This window comes from Rhizophagus irregularis, chromosome 11, assembly GCF_026210795.1.
Source record: "Rhizophagus irregularis chromosome 11, complete sequence".
In the NCBI taxonomy this organism is placed as follows: domain Eukaryota; kingdom Fungi; phylum Glomeromycota; class Glomeromycetes; order Glomerales; family Glomeraceae; genus Rhizophagus; species Rhizophagus irregularis.
The window spans coordinates 1,421,587-1,438,664 of record NC_089439.1 but is presented as its reverse complement, the minus strand read 5'-3'; the positions used below and the strand labels follow the sequence as shown (position 1 = coordinate 1,438,664).

At 33.6% G+C, this 17,078-nt stretch overlaps 2 protein-coding genes across 2 annotated transcripts; one reads left to right on the top strand and one right to left on the bottom strand.

Annotated features, from left to right (window-relative positions):
- Positions 1-5,779: 5,779 nt before the first annotated feature.
- OCT59_002849 (uncharacterized protein) lies at positions 5,780-6,340 on the bottom strand (the record flags this gene model as incomplete). The annotated part of the gene is made up of 3 exons (XM_025332955.2): positions 5,780-6,095; positions 6,183-6,199; positions 6,278-6,340. The coding sequence occupies 3 exons, from the start codon at positions 6,338-6,340 to the stop codon at positions 5,780-5,782; spliced, it is 396 nt and encodes a 131-aa protein (XP_025164837.2).
- Positions 6,341-8,598: 2,258 nt separating this feature from the next.
- Positions 8,599-8,946, top strand: OCT59_002848 (uncharacterized protein; the record flags this gene model as incomplete). Its single annotated transcript, XM_066145223.1, has 1 exon — positions 8,599-8,946. The coding sequence occupies one exon, from the start codon at positions 8,599-8,601 to the stop codon at positions 8,944-8,946; it is 348 nt and encodes a 115-aa protein (XP_065995966.1).
- Positions 8,947-17,078: the final 8,132 nt, after the last annotated feature.

Here is a 17,078-nt window from a genome sequence, read left to right as displayed (position 1 = left end):
AGAAATATCATTACACCCTTCACTGCGTGTTGGTAATTATGTAATTTTATACTGGAGACGATAACAAAAATAGATAATAGCTTAACATCTGTATGGGAAAAAAGAAAACAACAACGTGGGACATATACATGCGAACATGATATTGATAGCAGGAATTCGACCATGTATATATTTTTGTTTATGGGATAGTTCTTCAAAACTAGTAATAGAAACGAAGTATATTAGATAGGTCAACAAAAAATATGCGTAATAATTTTGTCCTTAGTTGAGGAAAAATAGTAGGCATTTGTTTTCAGTAATCGAAACAGAAGACTTATAACAATGGATGCAGCTATTAACATCAAGCATTTAACTACAAATATTAATGACAATAGTCTGATGTAGAAAAACTATCACTAGTGGGAATAATACGGTAATTATTTTTTTAGTAATCGAAACAAGAACAATGCCTGATATCCGATTATTCTACTATCTGTTACTCTGAGCTCTGCTCATGAAGTGATGTATTATCAACAACACTATTTTTTGTATAAGACTTGTGGATGGAGAGGGTAATAAAATTCAATAAAATTATATCATCATAGGACAAAGTGACCGTAAGTTCATTTTAAAGATTACATGAATCAGAAAACAATCAATAAAATAAATTTTTTGCTGAGTTGCAGAGTAACGTTGCCACGCAACTCATTTTTACCAAGAAAAATAGAACGAAAAGAAGGATAAAGGAAAAATAAAGCAAAAATGGAGATGGACGTAAAGCAAAAATAAAGATGAAAGGTGAATTATGTTATTTAGCAGTTAGTCATAAATGGCTTAGATTATCATTATAATCTTGATTGTATACTGAAAATTACTACATATTATTGGTAAAATTCAAGTCTTCAAATGAAACTTTTGATGCACCATTCTAAACTTTAATGTGTTCTTTTGAAAGCTTGACACTTCATACAATAATTTTTACCGATAAATCTCAATAGAATTAGAGTTTACAATATGAATTTTTATAGCTAATTTTCTGTGAAATATTTCATTTTTTTTTTATATACAGAATATACAGAAATGGATCAAATGTTTATTTCACATTTTTACATTAATATTATTGACTGTTTTCGTCTTCGATCCATTGTATGTGTTTATGTGTTTTGGAAAACTCAATAACATTATGTTCCTATTGTTTTTTCTGTTTTTCTCGCAAACTCGCAGTCCCAAGTAAATTCTTTAATGGCTATGCCGCAGTATGAAATATAGGAAATCACATGATGTAAATAACATAATTATTGTTATTATTTACGCAAGGGTTAAAAGGGTTAAATTTATTATAGGGATAAAACTAAAAAATTTTGAACTAAAAAATCATTACAATTGCAAGAAAATAAAATGCTAGGGAAAATAAAATATAGTTGTAGTTTGAAAACATATTACATATTATATTCCCACATAATTGATTTAAGAAGTCTCTCAGACTTCTCCTTTGATTTTTTCTTATTAATTGCCTTCTCTTCTGATGACAATTCTTCTGCTACCCTATTGCTGGCGCTGTGAAATGATAAACAAATAATATTTCCCATATTATCTGTTCCAACTTTAATATCTTCCATTTCAGTATTCAGAAATCTTGTGGGTAAGGCCGTTCCAACAAATAGTCTCGTTTAACATCAACCCCCCCCTCATTATTTCAAAAAATTCAGATTTAAATGTACATTTTGTATATCACGTGATTTTATAAAAATACGATAATAAAGATAAAATAACAATCATTTTACTTAACAAATTATTTATTAAAAGATTATATAATACAAAAATTATTCTCTTTTCCTTTTTCTTGTTAATTCACCAACTTTTTTCTTACCCCAAGTATGAAAAGAATGACCCGAAAGTTGACAATTAGAACAAAGTGGATATACAGATTGATATCCATGAAGTAAATCGTCAGTTGCCTCCACCAATGAATTATTTTTACCACAATAATAACAAATAGGAGGTTTTTTTAGGCGATTTGAATAATAACCACTTTCAATTGGAGAATCACAGCTAAGAGATTGACGAATAAAAACAATACCTTTCAGCTCATGTGAAGGTGGCATCCATTCTTCAATTCCACAAGTAAAATCATTATCATTTATTTTGAGCTGTAATGTGGATATCTGCTCTTTTTTTAAAGCACTCATACTATAAATGCATCGAATTTTTCCACAAAAATCACATTCAACGAATTCGCGAACACGATTATTATTGAAAATGCCCTGGGGTAAATTATCAGCTTCTAGTTGTCCTGCTTTACTTGGACGAAAGTTTTCAGATGTTTGAGTCCCATATATACTTGAAAAATCCTTATAATGATTAGAATCAGCTAAAATAAAAACGCCCAAAAATATAATTAGAAATTTGAGCACTTTATGCAAAAAGGTTGTATAATTCTTACCAATAGATGGTTCAGGATCAGGCAAAAAATGCAATTCATCAAATACTTCAATTGGTAATTCAACTGGTAAACAGATAGTACATTCACTATTATTGCATTTCTTAATCTGCAGAAATTAGAGTTTTGTGATAAATTTCGAATACAATGAATATATATAAGTGCATTTTACTCTATTTGACATACCTGAAATGAATATTGTCTAATTTGACAATGCGTATCAATAAATTCCTTTAATTTATGAAATTTTCTTAATTCTACTAGCGTTGTATCATTAATTGTAAGCTGACTTTCAGCTGTTAATATAGACTATTATAATATTAATGATTAACAAAAATAAATTTAAGCAAATATTAATATAAAAAATACCTCAAATAAAGAATCAATTTCAGTTTCTATGGCAGGAGAAGCGATTTTGAATTTTAAATCATGTAAAGAAAGTCGTGAAGTACGATTTTCAAGGAATTCTTGAGTAATTTTAATTGATTTAATAAGCTCTTCTTTTAAATGTGAATTAGAATTAGCTCCTTCACGGATTTCAGATAAAGTTTTAAGCTTTTCAAAAGCTTGTTCTGATAATCCACTCATATCTTCTCGCTTCAAAGCAACACCTTGCAAAGCAAGATTTAATATTGACATTATACGTTCAGCTGGATTGGCCCAACTGTGGTAAGGAGCAGTTCGTACAGCAGCTAAGAAATCAAAGTTACCTTTTAAAAACAAGGCTATCAATGATATTTGAACAGATCCATATGTGCATCGGTGATCTGGACCACCATCAGTATATAAAAGTAAAATTTTAGGTTTGTTAATATTATCTTGATATTGAATAGAATAATTATTATAGAATTCTGTTGCATGTCGTATAGCAGAACTTGGTTGGAAAATTGTATCTTTATATGCTATATATACTTGACCCTGGTAAAATGAATCTGATATACTATTTGGAATGTCAACAAATAAAGATGCCGAAGGGGTCAAAGATAATTTTGTAAAATCGTGATCACAAGAATTAAGTATTCCATCTATAGTAGTTAATGCTGATTTATTTCTCACTCCTGTTGAAGTAGCAACTGATTCTCCAATAGGAACTTTATGTTTGTCATCAGCACAAATTAATGTTGTATACTCTTTAAATTTAATAGCAAATTCACGTAAATATCTCCAAAGTGCAGAACAGTAATGTGAATCAATATGAGACTTGCGTATTTGACGAGCTTGAATCATATATCGAATTTGGAACCTGCCTGTATACCGATTTTCTGAAAATTCTGTTTTTGGCCAAAATTGTAATCGCACCCATTCAGTTGAAGGTATTTCAATATCATTTGGTATGGTGCCATATTTATTTTCTAATCGTTCAATTATGATTTGCACCAGATCCTTAACTGAGATGGCAATTGGCATATATAAAGTTGAGGTATGTCGTCGATCATGCACTGCAGGCGTAACCTTTTTAAAATTTGAGATGATCTTGATATAAATTATATAAGATATAAATACCAAAAATAGTATTTAAATTAATAATCATTACCTCATTAAAGTAATCTTGCATTTCGTTCCAAAAGACATCAAATTTTGTGCCTTTTTCATTAATAATCTTACGAAGATCTATAATAATATCAGGATCTTGGGTATCTAGCATCAATTTTATCTGTTCATGTGTTTTCTTATTGATTTCATTATCTGGTGTTGATACATCTCCTGTTAAATCTTGATAAAGTACTTGCAGAATTGAGCGTGATGCTTTAACTATTAAAGAATACTATAAAAAGGTTGGTGTATATTTAGTATTTTCAATATTTTCAAAAGAAATATTTTAACTGAAATATAAACAAAAAAAAAAAAAAGAAAAAAACCTTATTTATCACATTTTTTCGCATTTGTCTTGTACAATAGATTGGGATTTGGTCATATGCTGCAGAAATATTTTTTGCTTCTTTTGTCTTGTCACATTTATCCAAAGAAGGAATTTTCCATACAAAATTTAATGTACCGAGATAATTGCCATGATAATAACGATATAGCGTGAAGGATACATCAGCACAAATATTTTGAAAAAAGAGATATATATTTTGTGGCTTGGGAGGAAGCAAATGATCTATATTTAGAAGATCATAATCATTGGATTCACGAAGAAGCTGTGCTAAAAACTCATATTGAGATGGATATAAGTCAACAGCTTCAATATCCTCAACTGTAATATCATCCCGCCCATTTCTTACAGGAACTAGACTCGTATGTATAGTACGCATTCTATTATTAACCCCTTGAAGATAGTTGGCATATTCTTGAGCTATTTTTATCAGATCATCAATATCTTTAATTACTTCTTCCCAATGTAATAGGCGTGTCCAAGGTTGTTGAATAGATAAAATTAAAGCTTTAACAAATGACTCAAGTTTTTCTCGTGATATTTCAATTTTTTTATGCTTCGTAGTATCATGATAGAGATTATAATGACTTTCAGAAGCATATACAGGAAGTTTGGCTATAATTTTTGGTAGTTTCAAGCCGCGTTTTTCCAATTTGCCAAGATGAGGATCCAAATACCATACTAAATCGGTAACTCTGCGGATAAAAGAATGCCCAATAGTTAAATGATTATCATTCAGCCATCCCAGTTTCCTTTCTTGCAAAATTTTTAAAAAATCATTATAGAGCAAATCATTACGAAATTGGGAGTTGTAAAGTGGTGGAAGTTTTTTTAGGCGTTGTTGTGTCATCATGAAATTAAATGCTGAAGATCCTTCATTAGATAACTCATCGGGAATTAATATACTATGAGATATTGTAAAACGTACATGCTGCGCCTTCAATTGAAAACATGCTTCTAAATTTTCGGTAAGACCATTTAATATAGGATGCCAAGCTGAAGAATCATTACATTGAAGATCAACTTTTACCAGCTTATCTTCTAAAAAGAGTTCATTTGAAAGTGCTTCTTTTAATAAATCTTCAAAATTTCCGGACTCTTTAATACCAACCACTGCTGATTTTACTAAAGATATGCCATTTTCATAGGCTGTTACAAACAAATACAAAATTTGATGTATATAATTTCCAAAAAAAGTATCGTCAGTTCTGCAGTTTTATTTACTGATACTACACGAAAGAAAAAGAAAAGTTTATCGAACAAAGAAAAAAGAAAAAGAAAATACGATTTGTTCACATGTTAATAATATAAATTAAGTGTTGATACAAGTGGTCGATTGTGATACAATATCGCAAACTTAACGTTACAATCATTACATCTAATAAAATAACGTGACTTTATATATGTGTTTAAAATTTAATATGTACAAAATTTTACCCCCCGCCCCCCTCTATTTTTTTCATGTCATGTGATGTTAAATGAAACTATTTGTTGGAGCGGCCTAAGGTAGAATTGACAAGACTGACAATCAAAATGTCAGAATCTTCAAAATAAACTGGTTTGGGTGGGTCTTCATTAAATGCCTCATCCAAATCAAATGTGTTACAAGATAATAGTTGTGACACTCCTCCTACATGGAACGCTACTATTTTTTCATTAATATCGTAAGAAATAAGAAAATTAACGGTAACGTCTATGCAGTGGTCTTCGACACTAGAATTACAGTCTACAAGATAGACCGACAAATTATCGGTATCTTTGAAATATTTGAAAATTATATTTCTGAAAACTTTAATAGGCCTTAAATCATAAAGTTGATTGTTATATATTGAATTTTATGTAATGGTTAAAATACATTTGTTACAAAGTTCAAAATAACAAATTTACCATGCTTTTTCTGCAGGCTAAAATATTTTGTAATTAGGCGCAAAATAAATAAACAAAAAAAAAAATATGAAAAAAAGAAAATCTACAAGACTTACATCAGCTGATTTAATTGGTTCAAGATTTTGACAAGAACTATCTGCTTGTAATTGCGTATACATCTTTAATACACGTCTTTACTCTAGTACCTTTGTAGATTACTCTCGTAATAAGTTATAATGATCCAAGGTGAAACTGATTGCACTATAATTACGTGAACAACTTTATTATTACCTATATCTTTTTGGATAACTGCTCTATTAGGATGATCTAAATTGCTAACACAGTGTTGAGTTGAAAGAGAACTATTGATATATGAAAGCAGCACGTTTTTCCTATTAGAATATATATGTTCTTTAGCCTCAGGAGACCAGTCAAAGTTTAAAAATGACTCTTCAAGCTTTGAAAACTACTTTCTATAGTTAACTATAGTACGTGACATAAAGGTTTAAAAGAAGTTCATGAGAAATCTTTTGAAATAAGTTGTGAGAAACGTTTTGAAATGATGGATATATATACCTTTCTGAGTAGGACTTCTGATAAATTCTTGATTAGGTGGTTTGTTATCAGCAAATGATATCATTTATATAACTAAATGATATCATAAGGAGTCAGATACTGCGGTAGGTAGAGTTATCTAATGACATTATTCTTGATCATTGTATATTTTTTTATTCATTAGAATAATCTCTCAGATATTTTATTAGACAGTAGAAAAACAAGAAATTTCTTAACGTAAGATAAAATATCCGATATTTCAGTATTTTGTATGTTTAGTGGCAACAAGAAATTTCTTAACGTAAGATAAAATATCCAATATTTCAGTATTTTGTATGTTTAGTGGCCAAAAAACTTGACAATTAAAAATATCTTTTTCATTTTTATCAATAACTGTTGCAAAGATGTTACAATCAGAATCTTTATGTTTAAGAATTTTTAAAATATTTTCTGGTATATTTAATTTAAAAGTATGATGCATTCCAAGTTCAAATAAATAATAATTATAATCTTCAGTATTTGTATAAAGAATTTTTTTCCAATCAATAATAAAACTTGTTTACGCAAATCTTCAGACTAAGGTTGCTTGTCTAAACCTCTTCAAAATCCTACGATTAGTTTCGTCAAAATTTTACTATAGATTTATTATAGTTTTGGCAGTTTCGGCATTTATAATAAGTTTCAGCAGTTTCGCCTTTCTCCAAAGTTTCGCCAGTTTTTTAATATAACTTTAATATAGTTTCAGCAGAATTTCGCTTTTCGGCGAAACGCCATCTTGCCTAAACCCCTAGGTTTCGGCAAGCAACCTTACTTCAGACAAAAGTTGAAAAATATTAACTGAATCTTTAAATTTTATACAACTCCAGTTTCTAAAATCTCTTAAAGATTCAACCCAATCTGTTTCATTAAAGTTGCTTCTCACAAAAAGTTAATTAATAAATAACTGGGATATTTATAAAAAAAAATTGGGTGATACAGATACTGTTTATGTAGGACTTCCTAGCGTAACCTGAAAAAAATGTCACGAAATGGCCGGCATTACGCAACTTGACTGAAATTAAGTGTGGCGCACTTGTGATGAATAAGATGTGACGAATAAGTTTTTACCTACTCGAAAAAAACTAAGTCCCTCAGATACTTATAGAAAATGGAAACGCAGTTGGGTGTGACAGTTGTGACAAAAAAAAAGTCACGTAATTTTTTGTGACATTTTTTTCAGGTTACGCTGGAAAAGTCGTTTATGTAGATACTGCGGTAAAAAATTAATAAAAATCACGTGATGGTAACAGATTAACCTCAGGCAAAAAGTATACATGTATGCATTATATGAAAAAAAAAATTTTCAATTTTTTAGACCCTAAGTATAGTATATAAATCAATATAATTGCTTGTGTACGGTAAGATAAGGATATAAATTTAAATTTAAATATATATATATTAATTAATTTAATAAATACAATGACAGTAGTATGAAAACCCCAATTCTGGCTCACCTACTTATCTCATAATCTAAACCGTTTATTAATATTTTCACCTACTTATATGCTACATATTTTATAACCTAAATTACCTTTTTTATATTTTTACCTACTTATCTCATAATCTAAACCGTTTATTAATATTTTCACCTACTTATATCCTACTTATTTCATAATCTAAATCATTTATTAATATTTTCACCTACTTACCCCCAACCGAACAAGAAATAGGATTTCAAAGCCAACGGAGCCAAAAAAGGTAAGGAATATTAACCCATCCAGGAAACCAGCCATGGAGTCAATAGAGCGGAATAGCAAGGCAAGCAATTTCCCTTATACCGAGAAAAAATGTAATTGAATAAAAGGTAGGTACCAAGTAACTATACAGATAAATAGTACATAACATGGTATATACTGCAGTATCAGCAATCCCCGAACTTGTAGGCCATATCCTGGAATACATTCCAAGTAGCAATTTCGGACCACATCTTCTAGAAGTCAACCCAATCTGGAGAGCCGAAGCTGAACGAGTACTCTGGAAGCGGCATAAAAAAGCCGAGGAGGCATACGACAGGGCAGTAGAAAAGAAGGAAAAAGCAAATAATGCTCTTGGCCAATCATTGGAGGAGGAGGGTATCCTCCGTGAACTTGAATGGGAGGCATATCAAAAGGCTTGTAAAGAGAGAACAAATGCCGCAGTAGAGCATTTTATAGTAAAAGAAGCTATTCGCCGTTGTAGCTTACAACTATAAGTTACTTAAGGATAGAGAGTACATTGGGACGAGGATGTGCTCAGTGACTCGGATGACAATCCCGATGACTCAGATGACGAGGAATAGATTATATCCAGATAAATTTTAGAAGGCGATATTAACCCGCCTTCATCTTTTTATCTTTTTTTTACCTTCATAGGGTAGGCGAACAATTAATTTTATTTTCAGAAAAAATGTAATTGAATAAAAGAGGAGTATAAAAAGTTTACAAGATGTCAACACATCAAGCAAGAAGTGCCCAACACAGACAAGTCGTCCGATCAGTTCTAGCTGAACTCAAGCAGGTACCCGTCAAATCCATCCTATATCCCCGCTCAAATGCAAAATTGCAGGAATATGAGGATGAGATCTGCCAAATCCGTGAAGCACAAGCGGCGGTAACCAATGAAGAGATAACCCGCATGATGCAAATTGACCCAGACTCACATTATGAGGTAGTCTTTGAACGTCGTGATCAGGTACGTATAGGAAAGGAGTTAACAGACTCAAACTTTACAGCTGATATTGCTATAGGAACACCTGGAGAGCATGACTATGCTTCATTTCTTACAGCACACAGTCAAACAATCCAGAATATTCTTCAGGATGAAAGAAATCGATTGGGATCAATAAAAGTAAGAATTGGAATATTTGCTACAATAAGACGTTTAGATTCTTACCTTGAGGGATTATTCGGAGATGGTAACTTTAGTGAAGATGATGGAGTAGAGTATATCTACAGATATAACATACCATTTAAAACTCGCAATATGCCAATCCGACCATCAACAGATATTAATGGTACATTTAACTTTGCATTAGCAAGAATCATGCAGAAAGTAGAAGACTATGTAAATTACGGATCAGGTTGGGAATTCTATCGTGTAGAAAAAATATTTATAGAAATCTCGCAATTCCAACCACCCACAGGAGCAGGACATATACCACTCCCAAAAGATCTTGCCACGAAAAAGGGAGTAGTAAATCCAGCTAATGATGATGACAAATGCTTCCAGTGGGCAATCCTAGCAGCATTACATCCAGTAGAAAAGAACGCAGAAAGAATTTCCAAATATAAGGAGTATGTAAATGAGTTAAACTTTGAAGGTATCGAATTTCCAGTACAAGCTGATGAGGTAATTCTAAGAAGATTTGAGCGACAGAACCCAACTATTGCCCTCTGCATCTGTGAATGGCGTGACCACCGCCTATGTCCAATATATGTTACCGATAGGGATGATGCAGAGGGCCGTAAAATAATAGATTTAGTACTTATCAGTAACGGGGAAAAGCAGCACTATTGCTGGATTAAGAATATGAGCCGTTTAGTAAATAAACGTACAAAAGATGGACATGCAACATTTGTCTGCCGATGGTGTATCTCCCACTTCACACATCAACAAGAAATCCATGACAAACATGTAGCAATATGTCGAGGATTAAAGAAAACCCCACAAGCAGACCGAATGCCATCAGTAAAGAAAGGAAATGATATATATGAATTCAAAAACTGGAAACGCCGCATGCAAGTCCCATATTACTTTGTTGCAGACTTTGAAGCCCTAGTAATGGACATACCACCCACAGATGAAGACAAAGATAAGAAAACCAAGAAAGTACAAGAGCAAATCCCCTGCTCATACTCGTATATTAAGGTAAGATATGATGGTGTAAGTGAATCACAGAAGATATTTACAGGAGAAAATGCAGCACAAAAATTTGTAATCGAAATGCTAAATGAGGCTGAAGCAATCCGTAATGAATTCAGAAACCCAATGGAAATGATGCCGTTAACAACCCAAGAGCAAGCAAGTTATGATAATGCAATAAACTGCTGGATATGTCGTAACCCCTTAGATGGAAATAAAGTAAGAAACCACTGCCATATTACAGGAAGGTATCGAGGTGCAGCACATAGAGGATGTAATCTTGACTTATCCATAAAACCTCGTGAAATGCATATCCCAGTAATCTTTCACAATTTATCAGGATATGATGGACACATAATTATGCAAGGAATTGGTGCAATGGAATGTGAGGATGATATTGATCCTATCCCTTATAACATGGAAAAGTATATGGCATTCAAGTTAGGTTCCCTCCGATTTATAGACAGCTTACAATTCATGAAATCAAGTCTCGACAAATTAGCATCCAACCTAGGCGCAGAAAAATGTAGAGCACAAGAATGTAGTAATCCACAACATTTATGGCGAATTGATGCAGGTAGATGCTTTGCACATCCCGAAAACTTTAAGATAACACGAAATCAAATACCATCTGAATTACTCGAGATTTATCTTAAGAAAGGTGTCTACCCGTATGAATATATGGATAACTGGAAAAAGTTCGAGAAAACTAGTTTACCACCTAAAGGAGCATTTTATAGCAAACTTAATGAAACCCACATTAGTGATAAAGAATACGAATATGCACAGTATGTATGGGAAAAAGCAGGATGTAAAACAATGCAAGATTATCATGACATTTATCTCAAAACTGACGTCCTCCTACTAGCCGATATATTTCAGAATTTCCGAGAAATGGCCTTGAAAAAATATGGGTTAGATCCTCTCTGGTACTATTCAACACCAGGCTTCGCATGGGATGCACTATTCTTAATGACAGGGCAAAGATTGGATCTCATAACTGACCAGGACATGTACATGATGGTAGAACAAGGATTACGTGGTGGAATCTCTATGGTAAGTAAACGATATGCTCGTGCAAATAATCCAGGTATGGGAGAAGGTAAATGGACCGCAGATAAGCCCAAGTCATCTATTCTATACTTAGATGCAAATAACCTATATGGATGGGCCATGTTGCAATACTTACCTACAGGTAACTTCCACTGGATAAAGGAGGAAAACGAGTTATCTAACATTCAAAGGCAAATAGAAAGTAATGAAATACCAGACGATTCTTCTGAAGGATATATCCTTAAAGTTAAACTGGAATATCCCCAAGCTCTCCATTCACAACACACAGATTACCCCCTTGCACCAGAACGAATGAAGGTTAAGAAGGAATGGCTTAGTAAAAAGCAGCAGGAAATAATAGCACGCTCAGGACAACGATACACACCTACAGATAAGCTCATCCCTAACCTATTTGATAAGGATGAATATGTAGTTCATTATAGAAATCTCCAGTATTATGTTAGCCAGGGCTTAGTAATCAAGAAGGTCTATGAAGCTATAAAATTCGAGCAGGCTCCATGGATGAAACCATATATAGAATTTAACACCGCCGAACGTGCTAAGGCTAAGAATGATTTTGAGAAGAACTTCTATAAACTCATGAATAATAGTGTATTTGGTAAAACTATGGAAAATCTCAGGAAACGTGTACGTGTCTCAGTAGTACAACCCCAAACCCATCCCAAGAAATATAAAAAGCTTACCTCAGATCCTGCATTCGAGGGTCGTAAAATATTCTCAGAAAATCTTGTTGCAATCCACCGACGAAAAGTGGAGGTAATGCTTAACCGTCCAACATATGTGGGTATGAGTGTGCTTGACCTCTCGAAGCTCTGTATGTATCAATTCTACTATGATACTCTTAAAGTACGATATAGTGAAAAAATCCAGTTATGTTATACAGACACAGATTCACTTCTCGTACAAATCCAAACCGAGGATATCAATGCAGACCTCATAGATATGGCAGACCAATTTGACTTCAGTGATTATCCTAAAGATCATCCTGTACGAAAAGCATTAGGTGATAAGACTGACATAAATATGAAAATCCCAGGGAAATTTAAGGATGAATGTAATGGAGCAGTTATAACAGAATTTATTGGCCTCCGTCCCAAAATGTACTCCATTCTCAAGGTAGGGGATGAGACCACCAATCCAAAACATGGTATCCGTAAAGCTAAAGGTGTTCCCTCAAAGGTAGTTAAAAAAGAGTTCCACCATGAGCGGTATAATAAGGCACTCTTTGATCCTAAACATAATGATACAGTCACCTTTAGAGCAATCCGATCTGATAGACATGCCATAAATGTTATAGAAATGTCGAAGGTGGGGTTATCCCCTATGGATGATAAAAAATGGATTGCACAAGATAATATCACAATGTATGCACATGGAGACTATAGGATACCACAACTTGAAAATTAATATAATATATGAGTAGGAGGCAGCATAGTATCAGATGGCACAACTAATAATTCTTCTCGAGTAAATATTTTTTTAGGTCCATCAGATAACCTATATATAACCGGCTGCCCATCAACAACTGTGGAAGATTCAATTGTATAAACTTTAGTAGACCATATTGGATCAGTTGCACGTCTCCTACCTTGGTAATCTGAGTTATCAAGTAAGTATCTCACAAGAGAACCAGCTGGTAAACGTATTTCTTCTGCACCTACAGGTCTATCCTTCCGAATTTTTGAAGGTAGTGCATACACTTGATCTTTCTGGATTGCCTCAACTGGAGACATACCTAGTAGACGAGTATTAGAATTATTTAGCTCATTCACAATATCAGAAAGGTTCTTAACCCAGGCAGTATTCACACCTTCTGTAAGGAGTTCCTTTGCATCCTGTATTTTGAAAAGTCTCTCTGCTAAAGTTCGATTATACCGTTTAACAATAGCCTGACTCTTATGAGTAGTACCCACCCGAATACGCACACCTTTTTCATCCATTAATCGGATAACTTCATCCTTAAATTCTGATCCCCCATCTACTTGTAAAACTCTTGGCCAAATAAGCGGGCAGTCTGCTTTACCATAAATCTTTTTAAATGCCTTAGCAACACGTGCAGAGCTGCGATCTTCTAGAGGTACTGAAGCTTTATATCGGCTAGCAACATCTACAATATTCAGACAGTATTTATACAGCTTTCTATCTACAGTATCATAGGGCATATATAAGATATCTGCTTGATGATACATATTTGGTCGAGTAATCTTATTAAAAGAAACCTGTGGAACATACTTGGGTATAGGTGAGTGTATTTGCCATATAGCCTGTTTATGCAACCACTCTGTAATATCAGATATGTTAAAATCATGGCCTTCAGCTTGCACTTTAGCCCAAAGTTTTTCAGGAGTACGATAATATCCACATGGATGGTAATAGATTTGTTGAAGGATATAATTTTGTTCGATTTGTTTATTAAATGTAGGGTCTATAAAAATCTGTGGAACTGGCAATGGAAGATACATCGTTAAAGACACAGATTACAAAGCTTGCACATACATTGCAATCACAAGAGCAATATATAAAATACCTGTATGGTGTAATCGAGGGTCATGAATCTGAGATAGAAGAACTTAGGCAAAAAAATGCTGAGTTGCGTGCAAAGCTTAAGAAAGCATTAGAAATGGCATCACTAAAGGAGGAAGGGCTTCAAGCATTAGAACGTCAGCTGATTGAAGTTGATACTCTAAATATTCAACTCAAAGATCGAATAAAAGAACTTGCTAATAGACAACGGAAAAACATGGCAGCAATTCCTCCTGACCCTATTACAGAAATCTTAAATAATCGGACAACTATAGCAAATAGTGTAGCTGGTATTCGTATTCACCTTGATCGTACAACTATAGCAGCACACCCTTATATAAATCATTTATTTAACACTGCAAATGATAGTCTTGATGCCATTATCCGATATGCTAATGAGTTGCGAAATATTATAGAAGATCAAGATAATATGGAGGATAGACTTGAAGGTTTGTTAGATGATGCACATAACCGTGAAGAATATCTTAGACTAGAACTTAATAATACACGTGCTACTATACTGAGAACAAGACGTACCTATGAGGATGCATATGCAAATGAAGTGCGTCATCACCAACATTGGGAAGGCCTTGCACAAAATACTCAGATCCAATTGGCTAACATCCAGGCTCAATTTGCTAACAGTCAAATCCAACTAGCTAATGTCCAGAGAGAACGTGATGAGAGTAGAATAAATGCTCATAGATTATTACAGCGCTATAATACTGAAACGGAGCGAAGTAGAAGGCGGGCTAATGGTATCATTCAGCAAGCTCGAGCATGGAGAGGGCAATTTTTAAACTGTCGCAATAATGGTCAAAATTTGCAAAATCAGGTCAATAATTTGAATCAACAGATTCTAGCATTACAAAATAACCCTCCGGTAATACAACAACCTATAATGGCAGGATATGCACCTAAAAAATTTAGAGAAGCATCTGGTGAAGATCCAGAACTTTGGCTTCAAGAATTCAGGCAATGGTGTGAGTCTGCTGGACTTGATCCTGCTGCTAATGCTAGGACTCGTGTTAGGATTCATGGGATCTTTGAAACTTTACTTGAAGATGATGCTAGAGATTGGTATGAAACACATATCAAAGGAAAAAATTGGGAATGTGTAAATCTTCTGGATAATACTGGCGTGGCCAATCTTGCTGCTTTTAATGCTTTGAATAATGCCGCTATACAGGCTGTAGCGGCGAATCAATTTCGTGGAGGGCTGGTGTATTACATGGACAAGCAGCTGCAGTTAATACTATTACTGGTGCTAATTTTATACCTGATCATACTGTATGGGATGAAGATTGGTCAATAGTCGAGGGTCGTCCTACTGATATAGCTGTTAATAATCCTAATGCTAATAATGGAGGTACAATTGTGCCTCCTGGAATACGTATTGGACAATTAATATATCGTTTTAAGCATTACTTCCCTACTATAACATCTGAAAAGTCTAAGCTTGCATTTAATGCTATTGTTCAGGGTAGTGATACTGTAAGCCGATTCTATTCTAAATTACGAAGAATGGTTAGACTTGCATATCCAACTCTTCCAGAGGTAAATCAGAATGAATTAGTACGGCAACAGTTTTTAAATGGTCTTTCCAGTGAAAATAAGTTGGATGCGCGACGTATTGGTTTAGAAAATTCAGTTGCATCTATTCTGAATAAATTGGAAGAAGTTGAGAAATACAGGACAGATATGCCACCTACTCCTATAGTTACATATCAGGGTCCAACTTTAGCGGATATTGAGAATCTTATAAATTCTAAAATTCCTATGACTACGGCTAGACCATCTGCAGTACCAGTACCATCTTCTAGTCCATTTTCAAGTCCTCAAAATGATACATCATTTCAGAGATTACTTGCTTTAGCATATAAATTAGGTCTTCCAAGAGATATCGATATAAGTAAAGTAACCCTTAGTGATCTTGAAATATTTATTGATACAGAACTTAATAAAAATTTACCATCTGACCATATTTACCGTGGTAATCAGGTATTTGGTATAAGTTCAGGTACACGCAAACCAAAGAAATCAAAGAAATGCTCAAGTTGTGGAAAATCTGGTCATACTAAGAGTTCCTGTCCAAAATCTAAGAAGGGAAAGAGGAAAACAAATTATGCACATGACTCCTCTGATTCCTCTAACTCTTCTGACGCCTCTGACTCCTCTGACTCCTCTGATAGTGATTCAGACTCTGGACATGCCTGCTATGGATTAAAAAAAAAAGCCTACAGAAAGGAAACGTGTAGATAAAAAGCCTACTGATAAGAAAAAATCACAACTTGAAAGGCAGCGTATTATCTTTGAGGTTTTTATACAACTCTTAAAGCTTCTGGTTCAATCCTTCGTTAATGCTGTACCAAAAGAGACTGTTATATCTGCTTACAATGCTCTGAATGCTGAATTCATTAATTATAAAGAACTAGTACTCAGTCAGCTTAAAGGAGAACCCTCGATAAAAACACGTGAAAAAGTTTGGGATAATGTTAAGGACCTTTTCACATCTATCCTTTATCCTATGATTTCGGTTGTAACTAATAGTATGGCTGCAAATTTAATCCGTAAAAATGATGATGTTATATGTAATAATGACTTATGGTCTTCTATAGCAGGTATTGGAATTGTTAACTGCAAGTCTGCTAGTGATGTAGTCACTATTAAGACCAAAGTAGTCGCACCTGAGAGTGAAAAATCTTTAGTTATTCCTACGACAATTTTCGATACTGGTTCTGATAGTTCTCTGATATCTAACAATATTGTAAAGCGCCTAAATCTTGATGTTGATAGAAGTAATGCTCCTGATCTTAGTGGTGTTGCAACAAAATCTGATACTATTGGGACAGTATATGGTCTTGGTATTCTTGTATATGATGGGGA